Source organism: Bufo gargarizans, chromosome 10 (genome assembly GCF_014858855.1).
Source record: "Bufo gargarizans isolate SCDJY-AF-19 chromosome 10, ASM1485885v1, whole genome shotgun sequence".
Taxonomy (NCBI): domain Eukaryota; kingdom Metazoa; phylum Chordata; class Amphibia; order Anura; family Bufonidae; genus Bufo; species Bufo gargarizans.
In genome coordinates this window covers 122,583,471-122,611,400 of record NC_058089.1, presented here as the reverse complement: position 1 = coordinate 122,611,400, position 27,930 = coordinate 122,583,471, and the positions used below count along the sequence as shown (strand labels likewise).

Here is a 27,930-nt window from a genome sequence, read left to right as displayed (position 1 = left end):
TGAGCTTTCTGAGCAGATCTCAGTGTGGTGAAGCTATAGTACATAGTGTATATGATATGTAGATGAGCTTTCTGAGTAGATCTCAGTGTGGTGAAGCTATAGTACATAGTATATATGATATGTAGATGAGCTTTCTGAGTAGATCTCAGTGTGGTGAAGCTATAGTACATAGTGTATATGATATGTAGATTTGCTTTCTGAGCAGATCTCTGTGTGGTGAAGCTATTGTACATACTGTATATCAGGCATCCTCAAACTGCAGCCCTCCAGCTGTTGTAGAACTACAACTCCCACAATGCCCTGCTGTAGGCTGATACCTGTAGGCTGTTTGGGCATGCTGGGAGTTGTAGTTTAGCAGCAGCTGGAGGGCCGCAGTTTGAGGATGCCTGGTGTATATCATATGTAGATGCTAGGACACAGCTCTGTCCTCAGCATGCTGATGTCTAGTCCTGTCAATCAAGGGGAAGGGGGGGGGGGGAGTGTGCAGAGCACAGAGCACAGGGGGTGTTACAAAGCAGTGCCCCCAGGATTCAGCCCCGCCTCCTGGTGCTCCATCCTCTTATTTGCATATGAATAAAAACACAGATTTCTCTGCAGCTGTTAATCATACAGTTGTCGGGCATGCTGGGAGTTGTAGTTTTGAACAGCTGGAGGGCCGCAGGTGGTTGGGCATCCCTGGGATAGGGGATAACTATTATATTGTGGGGTTACTCCCTCTAGGACCCCTACAATCATGAGAACAGAGACTCTATACCTGATGGGGGCCCCAAAATGAATTGTGGGGCATGTGCACTCCGGCTCCATTCATCTCTATGGGGCTGCTGGAGCTGGGGGAGTCCATGGTTCAGAATATGGTATCTTATGTTCTCCAACCTGTGGCTAGACTGCTGCCAACAAAGACTCCCAGCATGTATTCCTGAGGCAGTAGTGTGGCCACAGTCGGAACATACTGCACTTTTTTAAGGGACCCTCTACAGTTTTAGGGGCCTGTTTTTTTTTTACAGCAGTCTACAGGGGAAGGAGGTCTCATAATGGTACATTCCGATTCCTGAAGGATGCTGGGAACTGTAGTTTAGCAATGACCGGAGCGTCACGGTTACCATGACATCCGCCGCAGTCATCGCGCAACGTGTCACATGATCTGTAGAGCTACTTCCGGTTTCATGCAGTTTTTTAATGGTTTCGACCAGATGTCACTTCCGGTTCCGGTGAAGTGACAGGCCCCGGAATCCAAAGGAACCCTTGAGACACCGGGACCGGGAGATGAGATGACAACGTCAACTCTGCAGGTATCGGAGGGGGGCTGAGGTCTGGGGGGCGTTATTGGCGGGTTTTGGGGGACGGCTCGGCAGATGGATGGATGTAGAGGAGCTGACCATAAACCACCCTTTACTGCCCGGTTCTCAGGAACCCATTGTAGGACTATCAGTTTCTGGGAAATATGTCTGCCCTGAGGAATCCACAGGGGCTGTCACCCAGCTTTCCCAGACTCCTGGGTGACAGATCTCCCCGGGAAAGCTGGGTGATAGTCCTATGGGGGCGGTGATGTAGACTATACTGGTGATCACCCAGCTTTCCCAGTCTCCTGAGTGTCGGATCTTCCCGGGAAAGCTCTATGGGAGCGGTGATATAATATATACTGGTGATCACCCAGCTTTCCCAGTCTCCTGAGTGTCGGATCTTCCCGGGAAAGCTCTATGGGAGCGGTGATATAATATATACTGGTGGTCACCCAGCTTTTCCAGACCCTGAGTGTCAGATCTTCCCGGGAAAGCTCTATGGAAGCAGTGATATAATATATACTGGTGATCACCCAGCTTTCCCAGACCCTGAGTGTCAGATCTTCCCAGGAAAGCTCTATGGGAGCGGTAATATAATATATACTGGTGATCACCCAGCTTTCCCAGACCCTGAGTGTCAGATCTTCCCAGGAAAGCTCTATAGGAGCGGTGATATAATATATACTGGTGATCACCCAGCTTTCCCAGACCCTGAGTGTCGGATCTTCCCGGGAAAGCTCTATGAGAGCGGTGATATAATGTATACCGGTTGTCACCCAGCTTTCCCAGACTCCTGAGTGACAGATCTACCCGGGAAAGCTCTATGGGAGCGGTGATATAATATATACTGGTGATCACCCAGCTTTCCCAGTCTCCTGAGTGACAGATCTCCCCAGGAAAGCTGGGTGATGGCCCTAAGTGGGTGGTGATGTAGACTATACTGGTGATCACCCAGCTTTCCCAGACCCTGAGTGACAGATCTCCCTGGGAAAGCTCTATAGGAGCGGTGATATAATATATATTGGTGATCACCCAGCTTTCCCAGTCTCCTGAGTGACAGATCTTCCCAGGAAAGCTCTATGGGAGCGGTGATATAATGTATACTGGTGATCACCCAGCTTTCTCAGACCCTGAGTGTCAGATCTTCCCAGGAAAGCTCTATGGGAGCGGTTATAAAATATATTATATTGAGGGGTCTTCAAAACCTCCCTCTGTACGACCGACATCGCCCGCTCACATTATTATATAGGCAATCGCTTAGAATGCAACTCCAGTGTATACGAGTTAGGGCTCATGCACACGACCGTTGTTGTTTTGCGTTCCGTTTTTCACGGATCTGTTGTTCCGTATCTGATTTAAGTCCTCTTCCGTTCCGTTATTCCACAAAACATATCCGTGTGTGATCCGTTTTTTGCGGATCGGAAACAGTAACTTATTAATCACCAAACACATGAGCAATATGGGCTGGGCATAGCATTACTACAGTATGGATCCGCAAAATACGGATGACATACGGATGTGTTCTGTGTGCGTTCCGTATTTTTTGCAGACCCATTGACTTGGGGCCTCGGACCGTGATTTGCGGACAATAATAATAGGACATGCACTACTTTTTTGTGGAACAGAAATGCGGAAACGGAATGCACACAGAGTACCTTCTGTTGTTTTTGCGGACCCATTGAAGGGAATGGTTCCGCATACGGTCCACCAAAAAGAACGGAACGTAAGCGGAAAGAAAATACGGTCGTGTGCATGAGCCCTTAGAGGAAGGTCCTTGTGCCGCCATTTTTATGGTTCTAATGTATCCAGAATGAAACAATATTTCAAATAGTTAAAAAATCTATCATTTTGTATCTACAGCCCCTTTGTGTCTCCATGGCAACAGACTACAGACAGACCCTGCGTAGTCTGGTCCTGCCGTCATAGCCCCTACTTCTTAGTAATGTATATGAGGCAGGGATGGCGGCGTGAGCCCTTGGACGGACTGACAGCCTTGTTTAACCCCTGCCTGTCCGCGCCAGTGATTGCAGGCCAGGCCACCCGAAGACTGTAAGGTGTGAGGATCAGGGGGCCACACAAGGGCCACAGTGCTTGTCTAGTACAGCGTGTGCGTCCTGTATTCAGTATAGCGTGTGGCTGGAGCTTCCAGGACGGTGCGGTATGGACGCCAGGCTGCGGCGTCACATCTTTTCACTGCCGCGCTGCATCTTACCTAGACGCAGTAGTTTCGCAATTTGTGTTCCCGCAATCCCCAGGTAGATCGCAAGTGTGCGTTCACACAAGGCAGATATGAAATCCGCAGCAAATGACAGTCTAATAAATGTGGCTGAAAAACGCTATCCTCATGTAGCGGGGATGTTCCCTGCAGAATAAAGGAGATATATAGGGATGGAACCTGCGGCGAATCCTCAGCCAAAACCGCTGCCGAATATTTCTGTTCTGGACATAAAGCGGAATTCCAGCACAAAAAGGAAAAAAATAAAATAAAATGCTGTAAAAAAGGACAGAACTTAGATTCCCCTGCCCATCCCCCTCCGCTCCGTTCTGATCATGACGGGGTCCCTGCTGTATTCAGCTTCCTGCCGACAGCCAATCACAGCCTCCAGCAATGACCCGCCCCGGCCAGTGATTGGCTGAGCAGCATTCAAAGCCATTTCCTGCCGTGTCGAGACAGGAGCGCAGCAGAGGGCACCAGCACCAATGGAAATTCAAAAGTAGGGGCCTATAGGTTCTGTTTTTGTTTTTTTTACAGCAAAAAACTTTAGCTTTTTTTGTGCTGAAAAACCCTTTTAAAAGGAACTTGTGGTCAGCTGCGATACCCCCTTCTGCGGAGCACTCTGCACACGGTGCACTAGTAAAACCAAGGTGTATGCACCTCAGCGGAATGCTCTGCAGAAGGACATACTGCAGCGCATGCGCAGGATTTCAGAGGCACTAGCCGGGCTTACAGAACTGGCCCCGTGAGGCTTCAGCACCCCCTCTCCTGACATGTCTGTAACTACTTGCATTCCCCATGTAATAACCGTTCCGGAGCATCTATTCTTATGACTCTATGATGTTCTGATCCTCTATTGATCCTGCTAGAAATTCTGTAAGTTCAATAGTGGTGAATAAAGGGTGGCCTCGCATGCGCAGCTTTCTCCCCATCCCAGAGGTGAGGCTGCACCCATCAGACGTTTATGGCATATCCAGATGGGAATACCCATTTAAGGAAGAACGAATATGAAATATCTTCCAAGCTTGTACCACACATTATGTAAATAAAAAAATACCCTTAAATAAAAAAAATACACCCCCCCCCCCCCAATACCCTTACTGCAGACTGCTAGCAATTCATTCATAACTTCTAGCAGGAATAATAAAGGAACGGCACAACATAGAGCCATAAGAATAGATGATCCAGAACTGTTATTACACGGGGAATGCATGAATCTATTAACACAGACATGTCAGGAGCGGTGAGAGGTCCTCTTTAAGCTGGCCACATGCGTTATTACACACGTTTGTCACAGCCTTTGGTGTGCGCCGCGCGTGTTGTGGTTGCAGCGTGTAGGTGCCTGCTCCTTTCTCCTTGGGGCCTTCCCTGTAGCCGGTGGGGATTTAGGTGTGACCACGAGGTTTATATTGCCTGTGGCCTGTTGGCTGGGTTCAGTGTTCCTTCAGCCTTGCTGTGTGCTGGAGCGGTGCTCTTGCCCAGCCTCTGCCCAGTGCTTGAGGGCCACCTTGTGGAACATCAAGGTCACCATGATGTCTCCCCTATGTTCCTGTTGTTCACCTTCCCTTTACTACCCTTGCATATGTTTGGTGTTGTTTATGTATGGGTGGTTGTTGTCTTGTTTAGTGGTTGTTACATGTCTGGTCTCTTGGTGTCTATAGTCCAGCATGTTTGCTAGATGTGTTCCCTGTGTGGTGTGCCTCCGGAAGGGGGTGTCAGGGTTCCCTAGAGGGGGAACCACAAGCCTGTATGCAGCGCTGCCTGGGCCGCCGTGCATCTTGCTGCATAGGGGTCCAGGTAGTAAATGGTGTACTGGATACCTGGGTGTGGTTGTTTGTACTGTGTCCTGTATGGTGTGTGGGCACCAGTACTCATGCTCGGGTTCCAGTCGGTGTTGCTGCGGCAGGTAAGTGTGTTGTATGGTGTGCTTACTTGCCGATCCACTAGGCCGGTGTTCATCTGTGTCTGGGATGAACAGGTCGTCTCTGCCCTTTCTTTATTTGAGGGATTATCAGGGCGACTCAGGGTCCTAGGTTTCCTGGGTATGAGCCGTCCTACCATCCAGGTCCGCTCATACGGTGAGGAGTTAGGGCGAGGATTAGGGATGCTATAGGAGGTGACCTGCTCACTTATCCCAGCCTCTGGCCTTGTTGTTTTCCTGTTTGCTCCCTGTTGTACGGTGGGGGGTTTCCCCCCCACTCCCCACCGTGACAACGTTATATCGATGATCTGTATGCGGCCCTCCTGGCTCTTACTCATTGGCAGATTCTTGGATAGAGAAGACGCTCCCACCTGCATGAGTGGCCGAGCATGCATGTGTAGGCAAACATACATAGAAGCTCAGCAACCCCCCCAGTATCATCATGTGACCAGACAGCTCTAGCCCTAGGTTCAGTCCATGGTCCAGGACTACTGACCCTTGTCCTATGGTCTAGTTATCATCTGGCGGAGATTCCCAGAAGAGCCCAGATCCCTCTCCAGGATCAGGGGAACATTATTGTTTCCTTGATTTCCTGCTTTTCCGGTTCTGTCTGACCTCATAGTGATCTGACTGCACCCAGACATCCACTGAAAGGTACCTGTCATGTGATGTGCGGCCTCTAAATATATCCCCGTGACTCAGGTAGTGCTGGTGTCACATGGTTCAGATGACAGAAGGGTGACAACCGCACAGGGCAGTAATAATGTAGTGAGAATGACAACTGATACACAAGCGAGTTCTCAATTGTCACAGGTCACGTTGTGTTGTTTTCCGGTATTAAGATCCGGCAGAGGACCTCAAAACCCAAAATAAAACCGTTTCCGTTTCAGGATCATCAGGAAGTCTTCCGTTCCGGCAGCATTTAGTTTTGCTGCAAACTGCGGTTTTGTGTCCAGTCATAGAAACTGAAAAAAAAAAAAAACGGATCCGTCACTTAAAGCACTGTAAGTCAACTGTGACGGTTCTTCTTTATTTTTTTTATTTTACGATTTGATTTCACACAACCGCATGCTGACGGAACGGATGCATCCTGATGTGCAAAATCAAAACGGATCCGTTCATTTCCGGTATTGAGTTCCTCTGCCGGATCTCGATACCGGAATTAACATTGTAATAACATAACATCAAGGAATGGTAACGAGCGATAGTGCCCTGAGGGCTCGTGTTTGCCGGCTGGCTGGGAGCTACACATTATGGTGTCCAGGACGTGAAGAGGTGGGTTGAGCATTCTACATAGTCTGACATATTGAATTCGTGATGACCCACGCCACAGTCCGCACGCCCTGTCAGGCTCTCACGGTACGCCTGTTTGTACACGGCAGCGTGTGGATATAGGGACTGTGGCGCGGGCGGGAAGAGCCGGCAGGTCCGTCTCATTCATCATTTTCCACTACTTTTTTTTAGGTGTAGAAAAATATCTAAATGTAACGCCTCTCGGAAGCCGTCTTACATTTAGAACTGGCGCAGAATGCGCCAGTTATGGAGAGGCCGGCGCTTCATAACTCCGGCGGATCCTCCATCAGCTATGGGCCTTTATTAAGATCGGCATCTAAAACCCATTAACCGTGGTTGACTTTATGACTGGGTTTATGCCCATTTGATCTGGGTTTATCAAGGATAGGATTAGCCGGTTGAATCTGGAGCTAATATGCATGTAAGGATTCTATAATCCACCTTGATGAACGCTCTCGGTCGGTAAGAACCACATTCCAGAGGATCTTTGGTTTCAGCAATAAAATTACAGTTTATTCCAGAAATGACGTGAGGACTGATCCTGTTTCTACCGCAGAGTATATCTCACATAAACTTCCTACGGTGGGCCATCTGGCCCCGGAGATTTTCCGTTTTCAAGATCGTATAGTGTATTACTGTAGTGCAGCGGTGACATGAAGCGCACGGCGTCATAGCAACCAATGACGCCGTGCGCTCCTGCTCTGAACAGGAATCCAGCCCGGCATACTACGGACCGCTCTCGGCCGTGGAACACGGCCGTGTGCATTCGGCCTTAGACTGATACAAGGCCTCATAAAACGTCATAAATTTGTCTAGGATAGGTGTAGTGGGGTGGTAGCATACACTCTCGCGTTCCTATAGCGCCCCTTGGTATTGCAAGTTTTCTGAACGGACTCCTTCTGGTCCCTTCTCTTGTCACTACCCCTCTGATCCCTACTCTCCTCCTCCTTGTCCAATGTGCTATCCCACCCCCATTTATAGAGGTGTATACTGATACATACGGCCAGACATGGGAGCAGCAGACCCCTGGGGACGTGTTTAGGGCGTGTCAGTGTGATGCTGCCAAGGACATCTAGTGGCGGTGGTCCCTCGTCTCCAGTAGCTCGGGTGCACTGCCCAGATCCTCTTGTAGGCGAGCAGCGGAGTAATTTCGGTTAATGTTCAGGCAGCCACTAGAAAATCACTGCACAAGAAGTGGACCTTCTGAGTGGGAAGTGAAGGAACACCAGGGGGCGCTATAACTATGTGATAGCAATGTCCAGACACAGGAGCATTTCTGCATTTTGCCCAGTGGGCACGTGAATTGTCTTTCATGTATATTGATCCAAACTTTTCTTCATCCTTACAGAAAGCCATTGATTTGGTCACCAAAGCCACAGAGGAGGACAAGAACAAGAACTATGAGGAGGCTTTGAGGTTGTACCAGCATGCGGTGGAGTACTTCCTGCACGCCATCAAGTGTAAGTCTGTGGACACAAGGTGGCTTCAATGGTGGGCATCTCTGGTTGCAGCAGAACATCCATGGTGACCCTTGGTCAGCAGATTGATGGCATGAAGAACCTGCCACAGATGCCACGTCAGTATGGCAGAGCCACAAACAGCCAACAGGAAGTGTTCATCATGGATGGCATGGATTCAAAAATACAACTCCCAGCATGCCTAGACAGCCTACAGCTATTAGGGGATGCTGGGAGTTGTAGTTTTGCAACAGCTGGAGGGCCGCAGGTTGAGCATGCCTGCATTAGATGAATGTAGACAGGACCGCTCAACCATCTAATGTGTGTGGGGCAGATAAGGAGCGGGCAGTCGCATTTCAGCATGCCTTATCCTTTTGTTCCGTGGCAGATACGCTGCCCTAGAGGCGTCTGTCAGCCGCCTCCTCCCTTCATCATGCTAATTTTTTCTGGTTGGAATAAATCACAGAAATTTAGATTTTTGGATGCTGAAAACCATATATTATTGTTTTTTTGCCTCCAGATGAAGCTCACAGCGACAAGGCCAAGGAGAGCATCCGAGCCAAGTGCATGCAGTACCTGGACCGAGCCGAGAAGCTTAAGGATTATCTGAAGACAAAGGACAAGCAAGGCAAGAAGCCCGTGAAAGAGTCCCAGAATGAGAAGGGGTGAGCAGCATGCCGCCGTGCCCTCGTGGATGACCAGCGCTGGTATAGAAGGTCACATACCGTAGACCCTAACCATGGGCAAATCATCAATGTTATTTTCTGTCCCCACAGAAGCGACAGCGACAGTGAGGGAGAAAATCCAGAAAAAAAGAAACTACAGGAACAACTAATGGGTACGTCCGGGGTAAAGAAGCTTCTGTGGATTGTAGGAGAAGAGGATAGAGGGAGAAGATGGCAGAAGATATGAGAAGTGGGACGGACGGCCAGAAGTGGGCCGGTGATTAGTGGGGATCACAGAGAACAGTGGAGACATGGTGGAGATAGGTCGCATAGTGATAGGGGGATTTTAGGGTTAAAGGTGTATTCCAGTTATAACAAGTTATCCCCTATCCTGATCAGATTGTTGGGACCCCCACCAATCACGAACATGGGGACCCTGTGGAGCCCCCCTGAAATGGACGAAGTGGCTGGTCGGAAATGTGCGCCACAGCTCCATTCATTTCTATGGCCGCGCCAAGCGATGTTCTCGACTATCTCTAGCGATCCCATACAAATGAATGGAGCAGCGGAGCGCTTTTCCAACCAACCGCTCCAGTCCCAGCTGTAGGACCCCCGCCAGTCTGATAGTTATCCCCTGGCCTTTGTATAGGAGTGGACAGAAGGGGGGGTAGCTGCGTTCTTCTGGTCAGTGTTTCCCGCTGTTCAGTCTCATTGGTAATGACCAGGATTTTGTCCTGTTATTAACCTCTTTAATGCCGCCATTCTATGTGTTACTATTTCTCTGCCGCTTTAGGCTTATTTCTACCTTCATTTCATTTTTATATATTTTTTCCCCCCAATATTTGTAGGTGCCATCGTAATGGAGAAGCCGAACGTTAGTTGGAATGACGTGGCTGGGCTGGAAGGGGCCAAGGAGGCTTTGAAGGAGGCCGTGATTTTACCCATTAAGTTTCCCCATCTCTTCACAGGTTCGTCTTTCTGACATTTTGGGGGACATTTATCAAACTGGTTTAAAGTAGAAACTGGCTTAGCTGCCAATAGCAACCAATCAGATTCCACCTTTTATTTTCTAAAGGAGCTATGAAAGATCGAACCTGATTGGTTGCTATGGGCAACTAAGCCAGTTCTAATTTACACCAGTCTGATAATTCTCCCCCCTTGTGTATAAAAAGGGCATTTTCTTGGCTTATTTTTATCCATGTCAGCTAGGGAGCTGACGGCACAATGCAGTAAGATATGTACGTCTGCCCTTACCTTGGTCTAGGGTCCTCCGCTGCCCTTACCTTGGTCTAGGGTCCTCCGCGGCCCTTACCTTGGTCTAGGGTCCTCCGCGGCCCTTACCTTGGTCTAGGGTCCTCCGCGGCCCTTACCTTGGTCTAGGGTCCTCCGCGGCCCTTACCTTGGTCTAGGGTCCTCCGCGGCCCTTACCTTGGTCTAGGGTCCTCCGCGGCCCTTACCTTGGTCTAGGGTCCTCCGCGGCCCTTACCTTGGTCTAGGGTCCTCCGCGGCCCTTACCTTGGTCTAGGGTCCTCCGCGGCCCTTACCTTGGTCTAGGGTCCTCCGCGGCCCTTACCTTGGTCTAGGGTCCTCCGCGGCCCTTACCTTGGTCTAGGGTCCTCCGCGGCCCTTACCTTGGTCTAGGGTCCTCCGCGGCCCTTACCTTGGTCTAGGGTCCTCCGCGGCCCTTACCTTGGTCTAGGGTCCTCCGCGGCCCTTACCTTGGTCTAGGGTCCTCCGCGGCCCTTACCTTGGTCTAGGGTCCTCCGCGGCCCTTACCTTGGTCTAGGGTCCTCCGCGGCCCTTACCTTGGTCTAGGGTCCTCCGCGGCCCTTACCTTGGTCTAGGGTCCTCCGCGGCCCTTACCTTGGTCTAGGGTCCTCCGCGGCCCTTACCTTGGTCTAGGGTCCTCCGCGGCCCTTACCTTGGTCTAGGGTCCTCCGCGGCCCTTACCTTGGTCTAGGGTCCTCCGCGGCCCTTACCTTGGTCTAGGGTCCTCCGCGGCCCTTACCTTGGTCTAGGGTCCTCCGCGGCCCTTACCTTGGTCTAGGGTCCTCCGCGGCCCTTACCTTGGTCTAGGGTCCTCCGCGGCCCTTACCTTGGTCTAGGGTCCTCCGCGGCCCTTACCTTGGTCTAGGGTCCTCCGCGGCCCTTACCTTGGTCTAGGGTCCTCCGCGGCCCTTACCTTGGTCTAGGGTCCTCCGCGGCCCTTACCTTGGTCTAGGGTCCTCCGCGGCCCTTACCTTGGTCTAGGGTCCTCCGCGGCCCTTACCTTGGTCTAGGGTCCTCCGCGGCCCTTACCTTGGTCTAGGGTCCTCCGCGGCCCTTACCTTGGTCTAGGGTCCTCCGCGGCCCTTACCTTGGTCTAGGGTCCTCCGCGGCCCTTACCTTGGTCTAGGGTCCTCCGCGGCCCTTACCTTGGTCTAGGGTCCTCCGCGGCCCTTACCTTGGTCTAGGGTCCTCCGCGGCCCTTACCTTGGTCTAGGGTCCTCCGCGGCCCTTACCTTGGTCTAGGGTCCTCCGCGGCCCTTACCTTGGTCTAGGGTCCTCCGCGGCCCTTACCTTGTCTAGGGTCCTCCGCGGCCCTTACCTTGGTCTAGGGTCCTCCGCGGCCCTTACCTTGGTCTAGGGTCCTCCGCGGCCCTTACCTTGGTCTAGGGTCCTCCGCGGCCCTTACCTTGGTCTAGGGTCCTCCGCGGCCCTTACCTTGGTCTAGGGTCCTCCGCGGCCCTTACCTTGGTCTAGGGTCCTCCGCGGCCCTTACCTTGGTCTAGGGTCCTCCGCGGCCCTTACCTTGGTCTAGGGTCCTCCGCGGCCCTTACCTTGGTCTAGGGTCCTCCGCGGCCCTTACCTTGGTCTAGGGTCCTCCGCGGCCCTTACCTTGGTCTAGGGTCCTCCGCGGCCCACACATCCCGGAGTGCTGTGCACTGTACTCTGACACAGATGTCTCCCTGCTTCCGCTCCCCGCTCTCATGGCATGCAGCATCACAGAAACACAGGCTGCAGCTGCACACCCCCCTTCTCCCTGCCTGCTGTTTACTGTGATACTGCAGACAGATTAAGGACGAGGCTGTGAGCAGGGACAGGGGAGGCTGCTGGAAGGTGAGGAAGATGTCATATCCCCCTTATAAAATTGGATTGCCCATTTTCTCACATGTACTACTATTGTATAGAAGCCGCTATACAGTTATGCTGAGCACGGTCTGTGATCATAATTGTGCTTTAAAGGGACCGTCCAGGATTTTTACATTTTTATTTTTTTGTAATCATCACAAAGCAAGAAGAGGCGATATAAAGTAGAGACTTCTCTTTTAGATGCCCGTCACTCCGATCCCCTCTGGGCCTTTGGTGGTCACATGCCATTCTTTATTCACATGACTGCTCCAGCCAATCACTGGCCTCAATGGTCATGCGTCGTTCAAGCACATGTGACCGCTGAAATTGTTTGGCTGCAGCGGTCATGCGAACGATGATGTCACATAACAACTGCAGTCCCGACAGGGACCGGAGTGGTAGGACATTTAGGATCCATTTACATGTCCGCAATTTTGCAGGAACAGGTATGGACCCATTGATTTTCAATGGGGCCAGAATGTGCTGTCCGCATTTGCGGATCCGCACTTCCATTCCGCCAAAAAATAGAACATGCCCTATTCTTGTCCGCAATTGCGGACGAGAAAAGGCATTTTCTATGAGAGTGCTGGCGATGTTCGGTCCGCAAAATGCGGAACGCACATTGCCGGTGTCCGTGTTTTGCGGATCTGCAAAACACATACGGACGTGTGAATGGACCCTTATAGGCTACTGTAGAGGAGCCAGCACTGCAGGATGTGATCTTACAGCGCAGGACCCATAGGTATGAGCCGCCCACAACACCCTGCTGCCATTTAGAAGCAAAATCTGCTATCTAGGTGACGTCGTTGTGCGCGATCCTGAAATATAATAGTTTTTTCAGAAATTTGGAGGCAAACGGGAAAAAGCAGTGTAGAGTAGTAACTGCATTTTTGGGGAGAAGCGATTACATTCTACTAGTGACTGTAGTGCAACCTCTGTCTTCTAACATGTGCACAATGATTTGTTTGTTTAAGGAAAGCGCACTCCCTGGCGTGGTATCTTGTTGTTTGGACCCCCCGGAACAGGAAAATCCTACCTGGCCAAAGCTGTAGCAACCGAAGCCAACAACTCTACGTTCTTCTCCGTGTCCTCCTCTGATTTGATGTCCAAGTGGTTGGGAGAGAGTGAGAAGTGAGTGGTCCCGCTAGCGCCCACACACGCCGGTGTCGGAGACAGACATCACGTCATTTGCTTTCGATGCTTTACAGGCTGGTGAAAAACCTCTTTGAGCTGGCGAGGCAGCATAAACCTTCCATTATATTCATCGATGAGGTCGACTCGCTTTGCGGCTCTCGGAATGAAAATGAAAGTGAAGCTGCTCGGAGAATCAAGACGGAATTTCTGGTGCAGATGCAAGGTACACGTCTGCCTCGCCCATACACATCACAGCCGGTATCTGCAGAGGCGTTACTCCACCGTCCTCATTAACGCGCCATGTAATGATGGAGGTACACTCAAAATTGGTGGCTCCCAACCTCTTCATCCTGAGGAACCACCTATATTAACCTTTAGCATACCAGAGGTTTTTTCATTTTTCTTCCCTATGTTCCTTGAGCCATAACTTTTTTATTTTTCCGTTCACATAGCGGTATGAGGGCTTCTTTTTTTCAGGGACAAGTTGTCCTTTCTAATGCCACCATTTAATAAGCATATAACAGTGGGAAGCGGGAAAACAACGCAATTCCTCCACTGTTTTACGGGTTTTGTTCCCACAGAGTGACCTGTGCCCTTCATTCTCTGGGTCAGTACGATTAGGCTACATTCACACGTCAGTATTTTTCTATAATCCGAATTTCAGTCCGTTTTTTGCGGATCCGTTGTTCCTGAAAATGTTTCCGTATGTCATCCGTTTTTTGCGGATCCGCAAAAAACGGAAACATGTATACATTCAATAATCAAATAAAGTTGTTTGGATTTCTTTGAAAAAAAAAATGAAAAAAATAAAATAAAAAAAATAAATAATAATTTGCTATGTGTTTCCAGGAACGGATTCCGCAAAAAACGGAAGACATACGGAATGACATCCGAATGTCTTCCGTTTTTTGCGGATCCATTGACTTTGCATTGTACCAGGATCCGATTTTTCAGGAACATAATAGGACATGTTTTATATTTAAACGGACATGCGGAACGGAACAACGGAAACGGACAGCACACATTGTGCTGTCCGATTTTTTCCAGGACCCATTGAAAATGAATGGGTCCTGATCTGGTCCTGATCTGTTCCGCAAAAAACGGAACAGATCAGGAAAGAAAAAACGGACGTGTGAATGGACCCTTACAACGATGCCACATATATGTGTAGGTTTTCTATTATGTCTAAATAGTTTAAAAATAAATTTAGACTTTGAAAATAAATAAAAAAAATGGCAAATTGGCCATTTTGACCCTTTTTTCCATTATGCCATTCGCTGTGTTGGAAAAATATTTTTATATTCTAATAGTACGGACGATTTTGATTGCGGTGATGCCCATGATGTTTATATTTTTAGTATTTATAGTTTTATTCTACGGAAATGGGGTGATTTTAAACTTTTATATATATATTTTTTTTTATATATTTAACTTTTTTTTTAATGCTTTTGAAGCTCGTATTTGAGCCTACAAAATTAAATTTTTTATGATCTGATTTTACTCATTTTTGGCCTAAAAAGAATTTTTTCAATTGGTCTTTATTAAAAATGTTTAGTTATTTCTGAGATACAAGTCTCTAAGGCTACATCTACACGACGACATTTGGCACAACAATTTTTATAATGGCAGTCTATGGTGTCGCACTGCAACATACTGCGACACAACAGTCGCAGAAAAATCCATTTTTAATAGATTTTCTGCGACTGTTGCATCGCAGCATGTTGCAGTGCGACACCATAGACTGCCATTATAAAAATTGTCACGCGAGATTAGCGCGACAAATGTCGTCGAATAGACGTAGCCTTAGTCTGTTACAGTGTTTTCTTTTAATCTTGTTATCTGATGGCTCATGTGTAGCTTTAATCTCCTAACGTTGTGAACATTTTTTATTTATTTTTTAGCACAAAATAAGTGAAGTGTAATCATAAAAAATAGCCGCGTCACTATCCTAAAGGTCTTGACAAAAAGTTTCATACTTCCCCATTAGGCTACATTCAGATGACTTTATGTGTTTTGCGGTCCGCAAATTATTGAGCCCCAAAACGCAGATACCGGCTGTGTGCGTTACACATTGTCCAGACCGCACATGGCCGACCCTATGATAGAAATGCCTATTCTTGTGGTCAAGAATAGGACCTGCTCTGTCTTTTTTGTGGGGCTGCAGAACGGAACTACAGATGCGGACAGTACACGGCGTGCTGTGTGCATCTTTTGCTGCCACATTGAAATGAATGGATCCGCACCTGCTCCGCAAAATTTTGGAATGGATGCGGACCCATTCATACGGGCGTTTGCTGTTTGATCTGCCTGCCCCCACAAACTGAAAACCTAATGCTGCTGCCCGTCCATGCGCCATATTCTCTATGACCGCGCCACAATGCCCATTCATTATACATTTTGCTCTGTTACACTCTTCAGGTGTTGGAAATAACAATGATGGTATCTTGGTTCTGGGCGCCACCAACATACCCTGGGTGCTGGACTCTGCAATCAGGAGGAGGTGAGAATATCGGGGCACATTTATCATGCTAGTACAATTTCAACCCCTATTTTTCTGTGGGTTGAATGTTTCAGTTTCTCCAGTTTATCACGTGTTTCTATTTGAGTTGATAAATCCGATTATTTTAAGGGGGGGGGGGGTGTTGTATTTTCTAGGTGTTGCTAATGTCTGGTCTGGCTTTTGAAAGTCACAAATCTAATGGTTAAAAAAAAATCCCAGAAAAGTCAAATACGTTTTCAAAAGGTGCAAAATAAACAAAGTCGCATCCATTTATTATGATTTTATGATGTGAAAGTAGTATCCCCCCCCCCCCCCTTAAAATAAAGTTAATAAGGTGGATACAAGTATAAGGGGGCTGCCACCCAGTTCAGGCTTTATGATGCAGTTTTTTCTGTGTGGATCATAATGGAAGAGAAAGTATTAAAAGAGCAATTTCTCCACTTTTTTCAATGGCTTCAAAAACTTAATCAAAAAACCTGAATATGTGGCAGCTCTCTTACAGACAAAGGGCTCATGCGCACGACCATATGTATTTTGCGGTCCGCACCTCGTGCATTCTGTATTTTGCGGAAAGGAACAGCCGGCCCCGAATCGAACAGTCCTATCCTTGTCTGTAATGCGGACAGGTTCTATTTCTTGCAGAACGGACATACCGTAATAGAATGCACATGGAGTAACTTCATTTTTTTTTTTTTGCGGACCCATTGAAACAAATTGTTTCGCATACGGTCCACAAAAAAAATGGAACGGACACAGAAAGAAAATACGTTCATGCGCATGAGCCCAAATCAGGAGTACAGAGTTTTTTTGGGGCTACGCACATGACAGTGTAAGTTTTGCGGTCCGTGTGCATGCTGCATGTTGTTGCAGACCCATTGACTTCAACAAGTTCAGTCCGCACTTTGCAAACAAGTAAAGGACATTTTTCGGAAGTCAATGGGTCCACAACAAAATGCAGCATGCACAGGTACCGCATCCATATTTTGCGGCTCCGCAGTTTGCAGAGCACATCGTGTGCATGAGGCCTATGAGTGAGCACAATAGGGGATTTTAACACGTTGAAGTTTTTGGCAAAACCACAAAATGTAAATCAATCCATAGGGAGGAATTTCTCATTGGCTGTAACTGTAACGACATTGGTAAAAATGTTGCTACTTTTTTCGCCATTTGACGCTGCTCATACGTATACAGGGCTTAGCAGGAGTGTGGCCCCCACAGCCAGGCGGGTTTACTGTAATTTACGTCCGAAATTGGCATCCCGAAAGCTGGAGTAGGTTTGAGGTTCTGGTGCACATACTGCCAAAAGATGCTCCAAATATATTAAGATGCCGGTGCCTCTTACTCCAGTGCATTCTAAAGCCCCCGGGTAGTTTTATGATCGGGTGACCCTAGCGACTAAGCATTTAGCTATGATCTACGTTTTGAGCCGGAGAGACAATCGGCATTGAGCGCAGGACTTCTATCCATCTGATCTCCTGCAAATCAAATTGTGCATCTCATAAGAACACAGACGAGTCTGTTGTGATCTTCACCGGAACATCTGAATAGTGACAAAATGTATGCTGGAACGGTGCACGGCGGTCCTGATGCACGTGTCCTGAATTGCAGGTTTGAGAAGCGGATATACATCGCTTTGCCGGAAGAAGGTGCTCGTGCCCAGATGTTCCGGCTGCACTTGGGTAATACGGTCCACAGCCTGAGCGAAGCAAACATCCGCGAGCTGGCCAACAAAACCGATGGATACTCAGGAGCCGACATTAGCATCATCGTCAGAGACGCGCTAATGCAGCCCGTGCGCAAGGTGCAATCAGCCACACACTTCAAAAAGGTAAAATCTAAGTGAATGTGGCGCACGGTGCTGGCGTGTGCGGTCCACTCATGTCACTGCATTTGTTGCTAGGTACGAGGTCCCTCTCGCACCAACCCTGGAGCCATAGTGGATGACCTTCTAACACCCTGTTCTCCTGGAGACCCAGGAGCCCTGGAGATGACTTGGATGGAAGTAGCCAGCGATAAACTGCTGGAGCCTGTAGTGAGCATGGTGAGTAAGGAACCCATGTAATGCGGATCTTGTATGGGTTATTGTACGCACAACATGTCTGTATCCTCCGCCTAAGGCCCCATTCAGACGAATGCATGGCCGCCGTGCCCGTGTTGTGGTCCGCAATACACGTGCATCGGCTGTGCGAACTCCGTGATCTGCAAAATACGTCAAAAGAGAGGACATGACACTGACCCGAAAGCCCATGGAAGGGTGTCCGAGTGTTTCCATGGGCTTCCGATCCCTGCCTCCGCTCTGCAAGAGATGGGACATGTCCTGTCTTTTAATGTACCCAACGCTGGCACCATGGCCATACGGTTGTGTGAATGAGCCCTAACTCCCATTTTTTCTTTATCCCTCACAGTCTGATATGCTGAGATCTTTGGCTACCACCCGGCCCACTGTAAACACGGAGGACCTACTGAAAGTGAAGAAATTTACAGAAGACTTTGGGCAGGAGGGATGAAGTGCACTGTGCCCTACGAGGGGAGGGGGCATCAGGTTTGCTTGCTTATCTCTTAAGTGCCCCCCCACCAAAAAGATCACAGGAAACTGCAGGCTCTGGCCACCCTCTCCCATATCCAGGACTCCTACCCTCCCTGGGAGGCACCACTTACCTTCAACAAGCTTCTGTATCTGAGGTTTACATTCATCAGTCTCCAGACCTTCAATGTGATGGCCTTTCCTGTTCTCTCTAACAAACCTCTGGGGGCTCCGACTTTCCCACAATGCCTGACTTGCAGTTACAACTGACTTCTAATTGACAGTAATGTCCCTTTCCCTTGAGTCCTCCTGGGTGCAGTGACAGGTTTGTTTCAATACACTGCCAATCCCAGGCCCCTTCACCCCAGCCCAAGTTCGTATCTTCCCCCCATGTCCCTGCCGGTTTGCTGACGTGTGCATTACTGGGGATGAGTGTTCAGCTTTGTAAATATATCCGATGTCTCTCTTTCAAATCACATCCTATGTCTGATGCTCATTCTTAAATAAAGCTGCTCATACACTTCACTGTGTGCCAACAGCAGAGGGGCAAGCTTTATAACTGATGCAGTTATATCCACACTTCCCATGTGTCAGACGCGCATGATCACAGGTAATCGCCAAGGTTTTCGGATACTTTATCCTCTGTATAGGTCATCAGTATCTGATCGGTGGGAGTCCCAGCTGTTTGAAAAGGCACCAGTGCTCGCCGTAGCGCCGGGGCCTTCTCCGTGCTCGCTAAGCACAGCGCCCTCTGCTTGGTATTGCGCTCAGCCCCATTCACTTCAATGGGGCTGAGCGGCATCTGGGCCATGTGACCGATGAACATGTCATCCCATGGGCTAAGCTAAGTTTTGCTACTGCGAGTGCCGCCTCCTTCTCAAACAGCTTATTGGCAGGGGTCCTGGGTGTCAGACCCCCACCAAACAGATACTGATGGAAGGATAGATCATCGGTATAAAATCTCAGGAAAACACCTTAAAATGTTAAGTCTTGGCTGATGGCAGTGACTATTGGGGGAGCTGTGCGTTCAATCCATATACAGTAAGCGACCCCTCGTGGAGACCGCAGACATGCCTAAGGGCACTTTCACACTAGATTTATTCTTTTCCGGCACTGAGTTCCGTCCTAAGGGCTCAAATCCGGAAAAGAACTGATCAGTTTCATCCCCATGCATTCTGAATGGAGAGCGATCCATCCATTCAGGGTGTCTTCAGTTCAGTCTTTTTTGCCTTTTTAGGACGGAGATAATACCGCAGCATGCTGCAGTTTTATCTCCAGCCAGAATGCCGGATCCAGCCCCCGAGTGTTCCTTGCAAAACTGATCCGTTTTTGCGGTCTGCGCATGCTCAGACCGCAAAAAAATTTGAAAAAAAATAAATGCCTGATCTGTTTTTCCAGATGACACCGGAGAGACGGATCCGGCATTTCAATGTTTTTGTCAGACGGATCGAGATCCTGATCCGTCTGACAAATGCCATCAGTTTGCATATGTTTTGATGGATCCGGCAACAGTTCCGACGATGGAACTGCCTGCTGGAATCCTCTGTCGCAAGTGTGAAAGTAGCCTTAGGCTACTTTCACACTTGCAGCAGGATGGATCCAACAGGCTGTTCACCCTGTCTAATCCGTCCTTCCGCTATTTCGCCATGCCGCCGCTCCGTCCCCATTGACTATAATGGGGACGGGGGCGGAGCTCCGGCGCAGCATCACGAAAGGCCGCCGGACTAAAAGTCCTGCATGTCCAACATTTTAGTCCGGCGGCATCTCAAACTGCCGTACTGCGCCGGAGCGCCGCCCCGTCCCCATTATAGTCAATGGGGACGGAGCAGCGGAAGGACGGATCCGACGCGGTGAACAGCCTGTCGGATCCGTCCTGCCGCAAGTGTGAAAGTAGCCTAACTGTGGTATTTAGATCTATGGCTGTGGGGGGGGGGGGCTCCTTAAAAGGAGTACTCCCATCAGGACATTTATGGCCTATTGTGAATGAAGAGCACACCGCGCATGCGCAACCCACCCTTCCTCCCTTTTCATTCACCTCTATGGAACATAGCAATAAATGGTGAAAGACACGTGTGGGCAGCTTACTCTCCATTCACAGCAGGGCCCGCTCTCGAGATTGGAGTGGGACCTGTACATATCGGATAGTTATGGCATATCCTATTGATACCCCATACCAGTGCAAATGGGATGACTACTTTAAAGTTAAAATGACACCTAAAAATCTGTTCATAGTGGGTGATGCATCTGTTACCTGCAAAGTCTGGAGAAGCAGGCTGTGGTGGGAATTCTATTGGGAAAATACCCCGTCCTGATTCTACCTTTGTGAACCGTCTACAAATTGTATTAACTCCTCTCACCACAAGAGGGCAGCCTACATTCATCAGATTCACAACAGCCGTGCAAACGGTAAGGAATTTACTTCAGTCATTAATTTCCATCCAGGTTACATTCACAAAGGTCCGAGGATCCATTTTATCTACATAAAGGACTCCGTCCAAGTGGTCCATCTCGTGCTGGATCACCCGGGCCGCCCAGCCTTGTGCCTTCCAGCTGGTCTCTTCTCCTTTCTCGTTCAGGCCTAGAGATGGAAACAGAAGATACACCGTGAATGCAAGCCCAGGGTAGCAGTCAAATAACTGAAACTAGATGGATAGATGTTTTTTTTTACAAATCTATTTCATACCTTTCACCCACTAATAGGCTCTTTTACATGAGCGTGACCCTTGCAGGAATCACGCTCCGTATGGGAGAAGTATTGTGTGTTCTGAACTTAGGAAGCGCATGTCTTTATCATGGGTGACAATGCTGTGCGCCTCCACCTGACCTCTCTGTAACGGAATCAAACTGACAATCATGATAACGCCGTGCACTTCCTAAGTCCAGAACGCACGATCCCTTTCACACACAGCGCCCGATTCCCGCAAGGGACACGCTCGTGTGAAAGAGCCCTTACTCCTCTGAAAAAATACAAGATGGACTCTGCTTGATATAGGAAATTAAGCCAGTTTTGATAAATCTAATCACGAGGATAAGACTCCAAGTAGTGCGCCAGGTCTTCGCAAATCAGCTCCTGGTTTGTCAGTGCCATTAACCTCGGCGTCCCACGCACAGCACCCCGGTCAAAATACATGCACTGATAGCTAAGCCTATGTTCACATCTGCCGGATTGTGAAATCCGGAGGAACAGTCTGCCGGAGATCACCACATCTGGATTAACTGGATAATGCAGCAAAGTGCTGGATCCGACGGGAACCAGACGCTTTCCAGCATAAATGCTTTCTTTCGTCTTTTGGAGGAAAGCGGTTGGATCCCATTGTAGTCAAGGGGTGAATATACATTTTTTTTTTTTTTAGACCATTTGTGGGCATGTCAAAGATTTATTTTTATTTTTTATATATTTATTTATAATGCATCATCTTACATAGCATTTCTTATGTACATTACATAAAGGTAGAAATAAGATGCATTAAATTTTCAAGTATATACCAAAAACATAGATCAGGTACAATGCATTTGGCATAAACAGTGCATTACATATAGTGAAACAAAATAAAGCCCCTTCCCTCCCAAAAGGATGTCTGCTCCCACTCCTCCCCTCCCGACTACAAAATCAGATGTGGATATTGTCACTGCATAAGACCCCCGAGTTCTCACTTCTAATTTCCCTAAGCTCCCAGTCAATAACGCCTCAGAGTACCACTCCGTGTATTTAAAAGATGACATTAGCTCAGTGACATCCCTCCGTAGGAGATGTTTTTTCAATAAAGATTTGCCACTTGTGGAAGAAGCCTTTAGTTTTTTTTCTCCTTCTGTTGTTCCGTGTCAAGTTTGTCGATGTACATAAAATGAGACATCTGGGAAATCAAATCACTAATTTGGGGAGTATCCGGCTTTAGCCAATTGTTTAAAAGGCCACGGAAAGATATCAATAAGGCAACGTCGACTATCAATCTGGGTCTGGAGGCCTCATCAAATATATGAAAGAGTAGCGTCTCGGGGTTGTGGGCTACAGTGTCTCCCCACGTGTCTCTGACCCATTTAGCAACTGCCTTCCAGAAGGTCTGGACATAAGAACATAAACCACACACAATGTGGCAGATCTGCCCCATCAATTCCACATTTCGGGCAAGCTGTCAGATAACCCTTCACACTTGACCTTGTCAAAGATTTTTAATAATCTCCGACAACCCCTTTTAATACTTTGTCCTTTTATCATTGACTCCTGTTTTTTGCTTCAAAAACTGTATTTAAAAAAAAAAAAGCTCCGTACCAGTATAAGGCCTCATGCACACAACCGTTTTTGAGGTCCGCATCCGAGCCGCATTTTTTGTGGTTTGGGTGTGGACCTATTTACTTCAATGGGGCCGCAAAAGATGTGGACAGCAATCCGTTGTGCTGTCCGCATCTGTTGCACCGTTCCGTGGCCCCCGCAAAAAAAATATATCATGTCCTATTCTTGTCCGTTTTGCGGACAAGAATAGGCATTTCTACAATGGGCCGCCCGTTCCGTTCGGTTCGGCTTCCATTTTTTGCAGACCGCAAAAAACAGCACGGTCGTGTGCATGTAGCCTTAGAATGTATTGGCTACGATGAGCCGAAGTTATTACTTTGCGAAGTCTCGTGAGACTTCGCATAATAACTTCAGAAATTGATTTATACTGTAAGAAACAATTTCCCGAACTCTGGTTCGGTTCCAGAGTTCAGAACCCGAGTTCGGGAAATGTTTTTTTTACAGTACAAATTTATGAAGTTATTGATAACTTTGGCTCATCGGAGCCAATACATTCTAATACTGTATGGAGCTCCTGCTTTTATGCGAATCAACTTCGGATGTTCAATCTGAAGTCAATTCGCTCATCCCTAGTAGGGACCAAAGCGGAGTGGACCCATGGACTGAGCGCTGGGGAGCGACAGGTCCTGCCGCTATTTATAAAAATAAAAAATAAAAAAATTATATTTGAAGTTGGACGATACCATAACCCTTTTTGGAGGGAGCGTAACGAGATTTAGCTCTACGGATCGCATTGATCGATAGTGATTGTTACTTACTTTTAAGGGCGCATTCACATCACCTTTTTCTTTTCTGTTCTTTTGATCCATCAGAAGTACAGAAAAAAAAAAGGGATCAGTTTGCATCAGTTCCTTCCATTATGTCCTGCGAGCAACACTTTTTCTCCAGTCTAAAATAACGAGTCTCAAAAAGAACAGAAAAAAAACCGGATGTAAACTGGTGATAACGGATGCTCAAAATAACAGATCCGTTCTTGTTTTATTTATTTTTTTCTATCCTTCCGACGGACCGGAAGAATGGAAAACAGTGACGTGAATGCGCCCCAAGCTGTATGTGATCTGTCTGTATATATAGAGTACATATCTGTTATCACTGCTTAGTATTCACTTAAGCCTCTTATTCTCATAGCTTTGAATTCACGTTGAAACGAAATGTAAACCAGTGGCTATTTTATCTTTGCCATTGAATCACATTTGCCTCCTTTTTTCCCCATTTTTATATAAATGCCCCTTTATACACATATGTCACCTGATATCTCCACGGCGTGGTACCGGGGCACGACTGCTGAAAATCCATGGATGCTGCTGCAGCCCTCTGGGAAGCTCAGCTTTCGGGAGTCTAGAATACGCATAGCGGGGTTAATAAAGATCTTGAGTGGGAAAGGATCCATCTCCCGTTGCGCCCGCACATCAGGGGGCACCAACTGGCACATCTCTTCTCGGAGCTCCAGAGCTATAATGCGGAGAGGGACCCCCAACTGAGGGGCACTTAGTCCCACACAACCACAGGACTCCAGGAGCTGCACCAATCGCTTCAGAACAACCTGAGTATCGGGGTGCGAGATGCGGTCTCGGGGAACCGCCTGAGTCTTGACCCGCAAAACCGGATCTCCCGTCTGAGTCACCCGCTTGTAAGGTGGGGACGGGGCCCCCAGGATAGACCTCTTCAGGTACCTCCAATAACTGCGCTTCTTCACTCCAGTCCAGGAGGCGCAGAAGCGGAAAGGCTGGACACCACCGAAACTATGAGAGTAATGGGACAGGAGGAGACCGAAGACCCTGCAGCTTCTTGAAGACAACATGGTCGCCTCATCTGCTAAAAGAAGGCAACTGATCAATCAGACATTGGGGGAAACTCATCAGGACGGCAGTTTTTGAAGTCCCTTTTGCAGCGGTCTGATTAGCTGCATCTCTGAACAGAATTCTTAAAATGTTGCTCCGGTTTCCACACCAGCCCTTTACCGCCGTAAGGCCGAATTCACACGACCGTGGTATCACACGACGCGAGCGGTCCGTGGTATCCCGGCCTGGCATCCTGCTGAGAGCAGGAGCGCACGGCGTCATTGGTTGCTACGACGCCGTGCGCTTGGTGCCGCCGCTGCACTACAGTAATACATATGATCTATACCAGTGTATTACTGTAGTGCAGCGGTGGCACAAAGCGCACAGCGTCATAGCAACCAATGACGCCGTGCGCTCCTGCTCTCAGCAGGATGCCAGGATACCACGGACCGCTCACGTCCGCGTGCAATCGGCCTAAGACCCGCTGGAAAGACCGTTACGCAGTTCCATGACGGAATGCCTTAAGAAGTCTATGGCCAGTATAACGGATCCGCTTTCTGTTATGCAGGAGAGGACTCCGAAAGCATTCCGTCATGGAATTGCGTTACGGTCCTTGGTAACGGAATCCATAACGCAATTCAGCTTAGACCTGAACTTTAAAACTTGAAGTTCGCTCATCCCAAATCATCAATATCTACGTCAAAGTCTGCAAGGAACCGCGTGAAGATTTCAGTGCGGATATGCAGCGAAAACTGCTCTGCTGCGTGAACGGAGCCTGAGGGCTTCTCAGACCGTCCGAAATCTGCCCCCGAACCGCACCCCATAGATTTCATACGCTCATGGACTTTCAGTTATCAAATGAACCGTTGCCCTGGGCGACCACTTAATGGGGTTAAACGGGCGCACTAGTCCATGCACTGGAAAAATCCGTCGTCTGTACGCACCGAAGCGGTTCAGGGCCAAGGAAGGAGGGAGATAAGGGGCTGTCACAGATGCCTCTTATCTGTCGGAAAACAAAGGATCAGAAAAAAATCCAAAATGTCTGATCTGGGTTTTGGCCGACGCTGGAAATCGTCACAGCCGCGAGATCCAACCGCAAAAATCTGAGGTCTATGATCAAATATTTAGGGGGGGGGGGGGGGGGGATGGAAAAGTGTGGAAAAATGGCGGCAGTCTTAATACATCTTATTCTATAATTACACCTGGAGATTCTCAGACTGTCCCATGGAAGCCCCCCCTCCCCCTCCATGTGGTGTCATTACAGGGGTGACCCCATACCACGTGTATGTGCATAGGGGGGTCAGTCATGTACACCTACCTGCAGGGGAAATACAGAACCCTGAAGAAACCCCCTCCTCAGCCTGACCCTGACACACACCGCTCACCTGTGCAGCCCCACACTGCGCCGCGGCGCGCTCCTCACACGTCATCGCGCGGGGCATGCCGGGAAATGTAGTCCCGTCTCCTCCTCCGCCAGTGCTGTGAGGAGTTTGTCGCCGGGTGTACTGCGATAACTCTGCGGCACCGCTGATTCCGCCCCGTCAGTGTGTCCGTTCTCCTCTAGGGGCTGTCAGAATGAAAACCAAAGCTGGATACAATTAGAATTAAATAAAAAATCTGTGTTGCCCACCAATCAGATTGCAGCTTACATTTTTCCAGTACTGGTTGCAGCATGAGAGAAGGGCTCTGATTGGTTGGTTTTGCTCCTGTCCGTGGAGGATTATTCATACGGTTTCTGGCGGTAATTGCATAAAAAACAAAGGCATTTATGTGTAAGGCCACGTTTTAGCGTTCTACATGACTTCTTTTTTCTTTTGCCACGGATTTGTTTACAACAAATCCACCGCAAAATGTAAAATACACCACACGCCATCATCATCAGATCCCTATGCTACTGTTAATTTGGGGTTCACACGGCCGTTGTTTGGCCATTCGCGGTCCCCAATGCACAGACACCATCCATGCAGCTGCCGCGACGGATCCAGTGATCCATCCGCACCGCCAGAAAAAAATAAAATTTGTTTTATAAAAAATTTTGTGGTGCGGAGGCACGGAGAGAAACCCCACGGAAGCGCTACGGAGTTCCATACAGACCCGTTCAAGTGATGGGTCCACATCCGTGATGCGGGGTGCACACAGCCGATGCCCGCATATGTGTGAATGAGCCCTGACTGCCTAAGGCCTCCTGCACACGGGTGTGGGTGAACGCACATATGATCCACACGAATTTCAGTGCGTTTCTGCAGCACATCCGCACCAAAAATTGCAATTTCTAATTGCGTTTTTTTGTGCAGATTTTATGCGTTTTTTCCGTCGATCTCAACCTTCCATTGAAAAGGGTGAAATACGCAGCAAACCGCCAACATAATTGACATGGGGAAGATTTGGAAACCGCACGGCCGGTCGATTTCCACATGGAATTAAAAAAGCAAAATGTTCGGCAGTGTGTTCAGGTGGCACGACGGCAATGAAAGTACGAACGTTGAAAGCGGCAAAACAGTACAATTTCCACGGATGCATTTCTGGAAATCAGCCCCGCTGAATCGCATGGAGGCTGCAGTGCCGTGAAAATGGACAAAAATGAGCCTCTTTTTTTTTTTGGGCGGTCCATTAAAAAAAAAAAAAAGGGCTGAATACATCCATAGCCTGTTATTGTCGAGGGCCGTTTTTCCCTTTTGTGGGAATATAAGGGTTAGGGGCTCATGCACACGACAGCGATCGGCTTCATCTCCCAGGCTGACCGCGGCTCCCCCGACCCTAAGTGACTGCATCATAGTAATCTACGATACAGTCTATCCGATCCCAAGGCTATTACCGAGTACTCCCATCATCCTGTCAGTACAGTACAATAGCCCCGCCATCACATATGAACTGGCTGTATCATAAATTACTACGATACAGTCAGGTCAGCAGAAACGCAGCCGATGAATGAACCGTGTTTCCCGGGCCGACCGCGGTCGCACGGATGAGCCCTAAGCTGAATGCAGTCGACTGTAACGCAGCCCCATCCCCGACTGATACTGAAACAGACTCTGTCCCATAGGATCCTATGGTGATCTAAGTCAGTAAAGTGGGACTGCAAGAGGTAGCGGTAACATAGAGCTAACATTTGGCGGTATTCGGGTATGTGTGCACGGTGTATATTACGCTTGGACAATCCCCAGGGTAACACAGCGCCAGATAAGTAGATGGAATCTTTAAAATATCTTATATACAGTCCGGGAATTTTCTAATGCGGAAATTGACCAGTGGTGGGAATTTTTTAAATCTGCAGGATGTCAATTTTTTGTGCAGATTTTCAGTTAAGATTTCATCCATGGCAAAATCTACAAGTAAGGGCTCATTCACACGTGAGTCAGTCTGCATCCGTTTCTATTCATTTCAACTGGGCCACAAAAGATACGGGTACGCCACAAAAAAAAAAAAAGAAGATAGAGCGTGTCCTACTCTTGTCCGTTATGGCGACAGGAATAGGCATTTTTTATTATAGTAGCGGCCATGTGTGGTCCGCAAATTGAAGAAGGCACACAGCCAGTATCCGTGTTCTGTGGATCCGCAAAACGCTATGGTCGTGTGAATGCGCCCTAACACAGTGAGATCTGCATAAACTACACTGCCATGTGAATGTACCCTTACGAATACTTCTACACCATGAACAAACCGGAAAATCCACGTCTTACATGCAGATTTAGATGCAAAACTGATGCAGCGTTCATCCGCAGCAAACAGCAAGCGTGTGAATACTGCGGCGGATTTGT

At 48.5% G+C, this 27,930-nt stretch overlaps 2 protein-coding genes across 2 annotated transcripts; one reads left to right on the top strand and one right to left on the bottom strand.

Moving 5' to 3' along the window:
- The first annotated feature begins 1,156 nt into the window (after positions 1-1,156).
- On the top strand, positions 1,157-18,625 carry VPS4A (vacuolar protein sorting 4 homolog A). Its single transcript, XM_044270816.1, has 11 exons — positions 1,157-1,289; positions 8,058-8,169; positions 8,687-8,831; positions 8,943-9,004; positions 9,680-9,799; positions 12,917-13,073; positions 13,151-13,299; positions 15,495-15,576; positions 17,185-17,404; positions 17,477-17,617; positions 17,982-18,625. Exons 1-11 carry the CDS (start codon positions 1,269-1,271, stop codon positions 18,081-18,083), a joined length of 1,311 nt encoding a protein of 436 aa, XP_044126751.1. The 5' UTR covers positions 1,157-1,268; the 3' UTR covers positions 18,084-18,625.
- A 1,379-nt stretch (positions 18,626-20,004) lies between these two features.
- On the bottom strand, positions 20,005-25,574 carry PDF (peptide deformylase, mitochondrial). Its single transcript, XM_044270444.1, has 3 exons — positions 25,491-25,574; positions 23,640-24,203; positions 20,005-20,678 (listed from the first exon to the last, which is right to left on the bottom strand). The coding sequence occupies exons 2-3, from the start codon at positions 24,190-24,192 to the stop codon at positions 20,521-20,523; spliced, it is 711 nt and encodes a 236-aa protein (XP_044126379.1). The 5' UTR covers positions 24,193-24,203; positions 25,491-25,574; the 3' UTR covers positions 20,005-20,520.
- Positions 25,575-27,930: the final 2,356 nt, after the last annotated feature.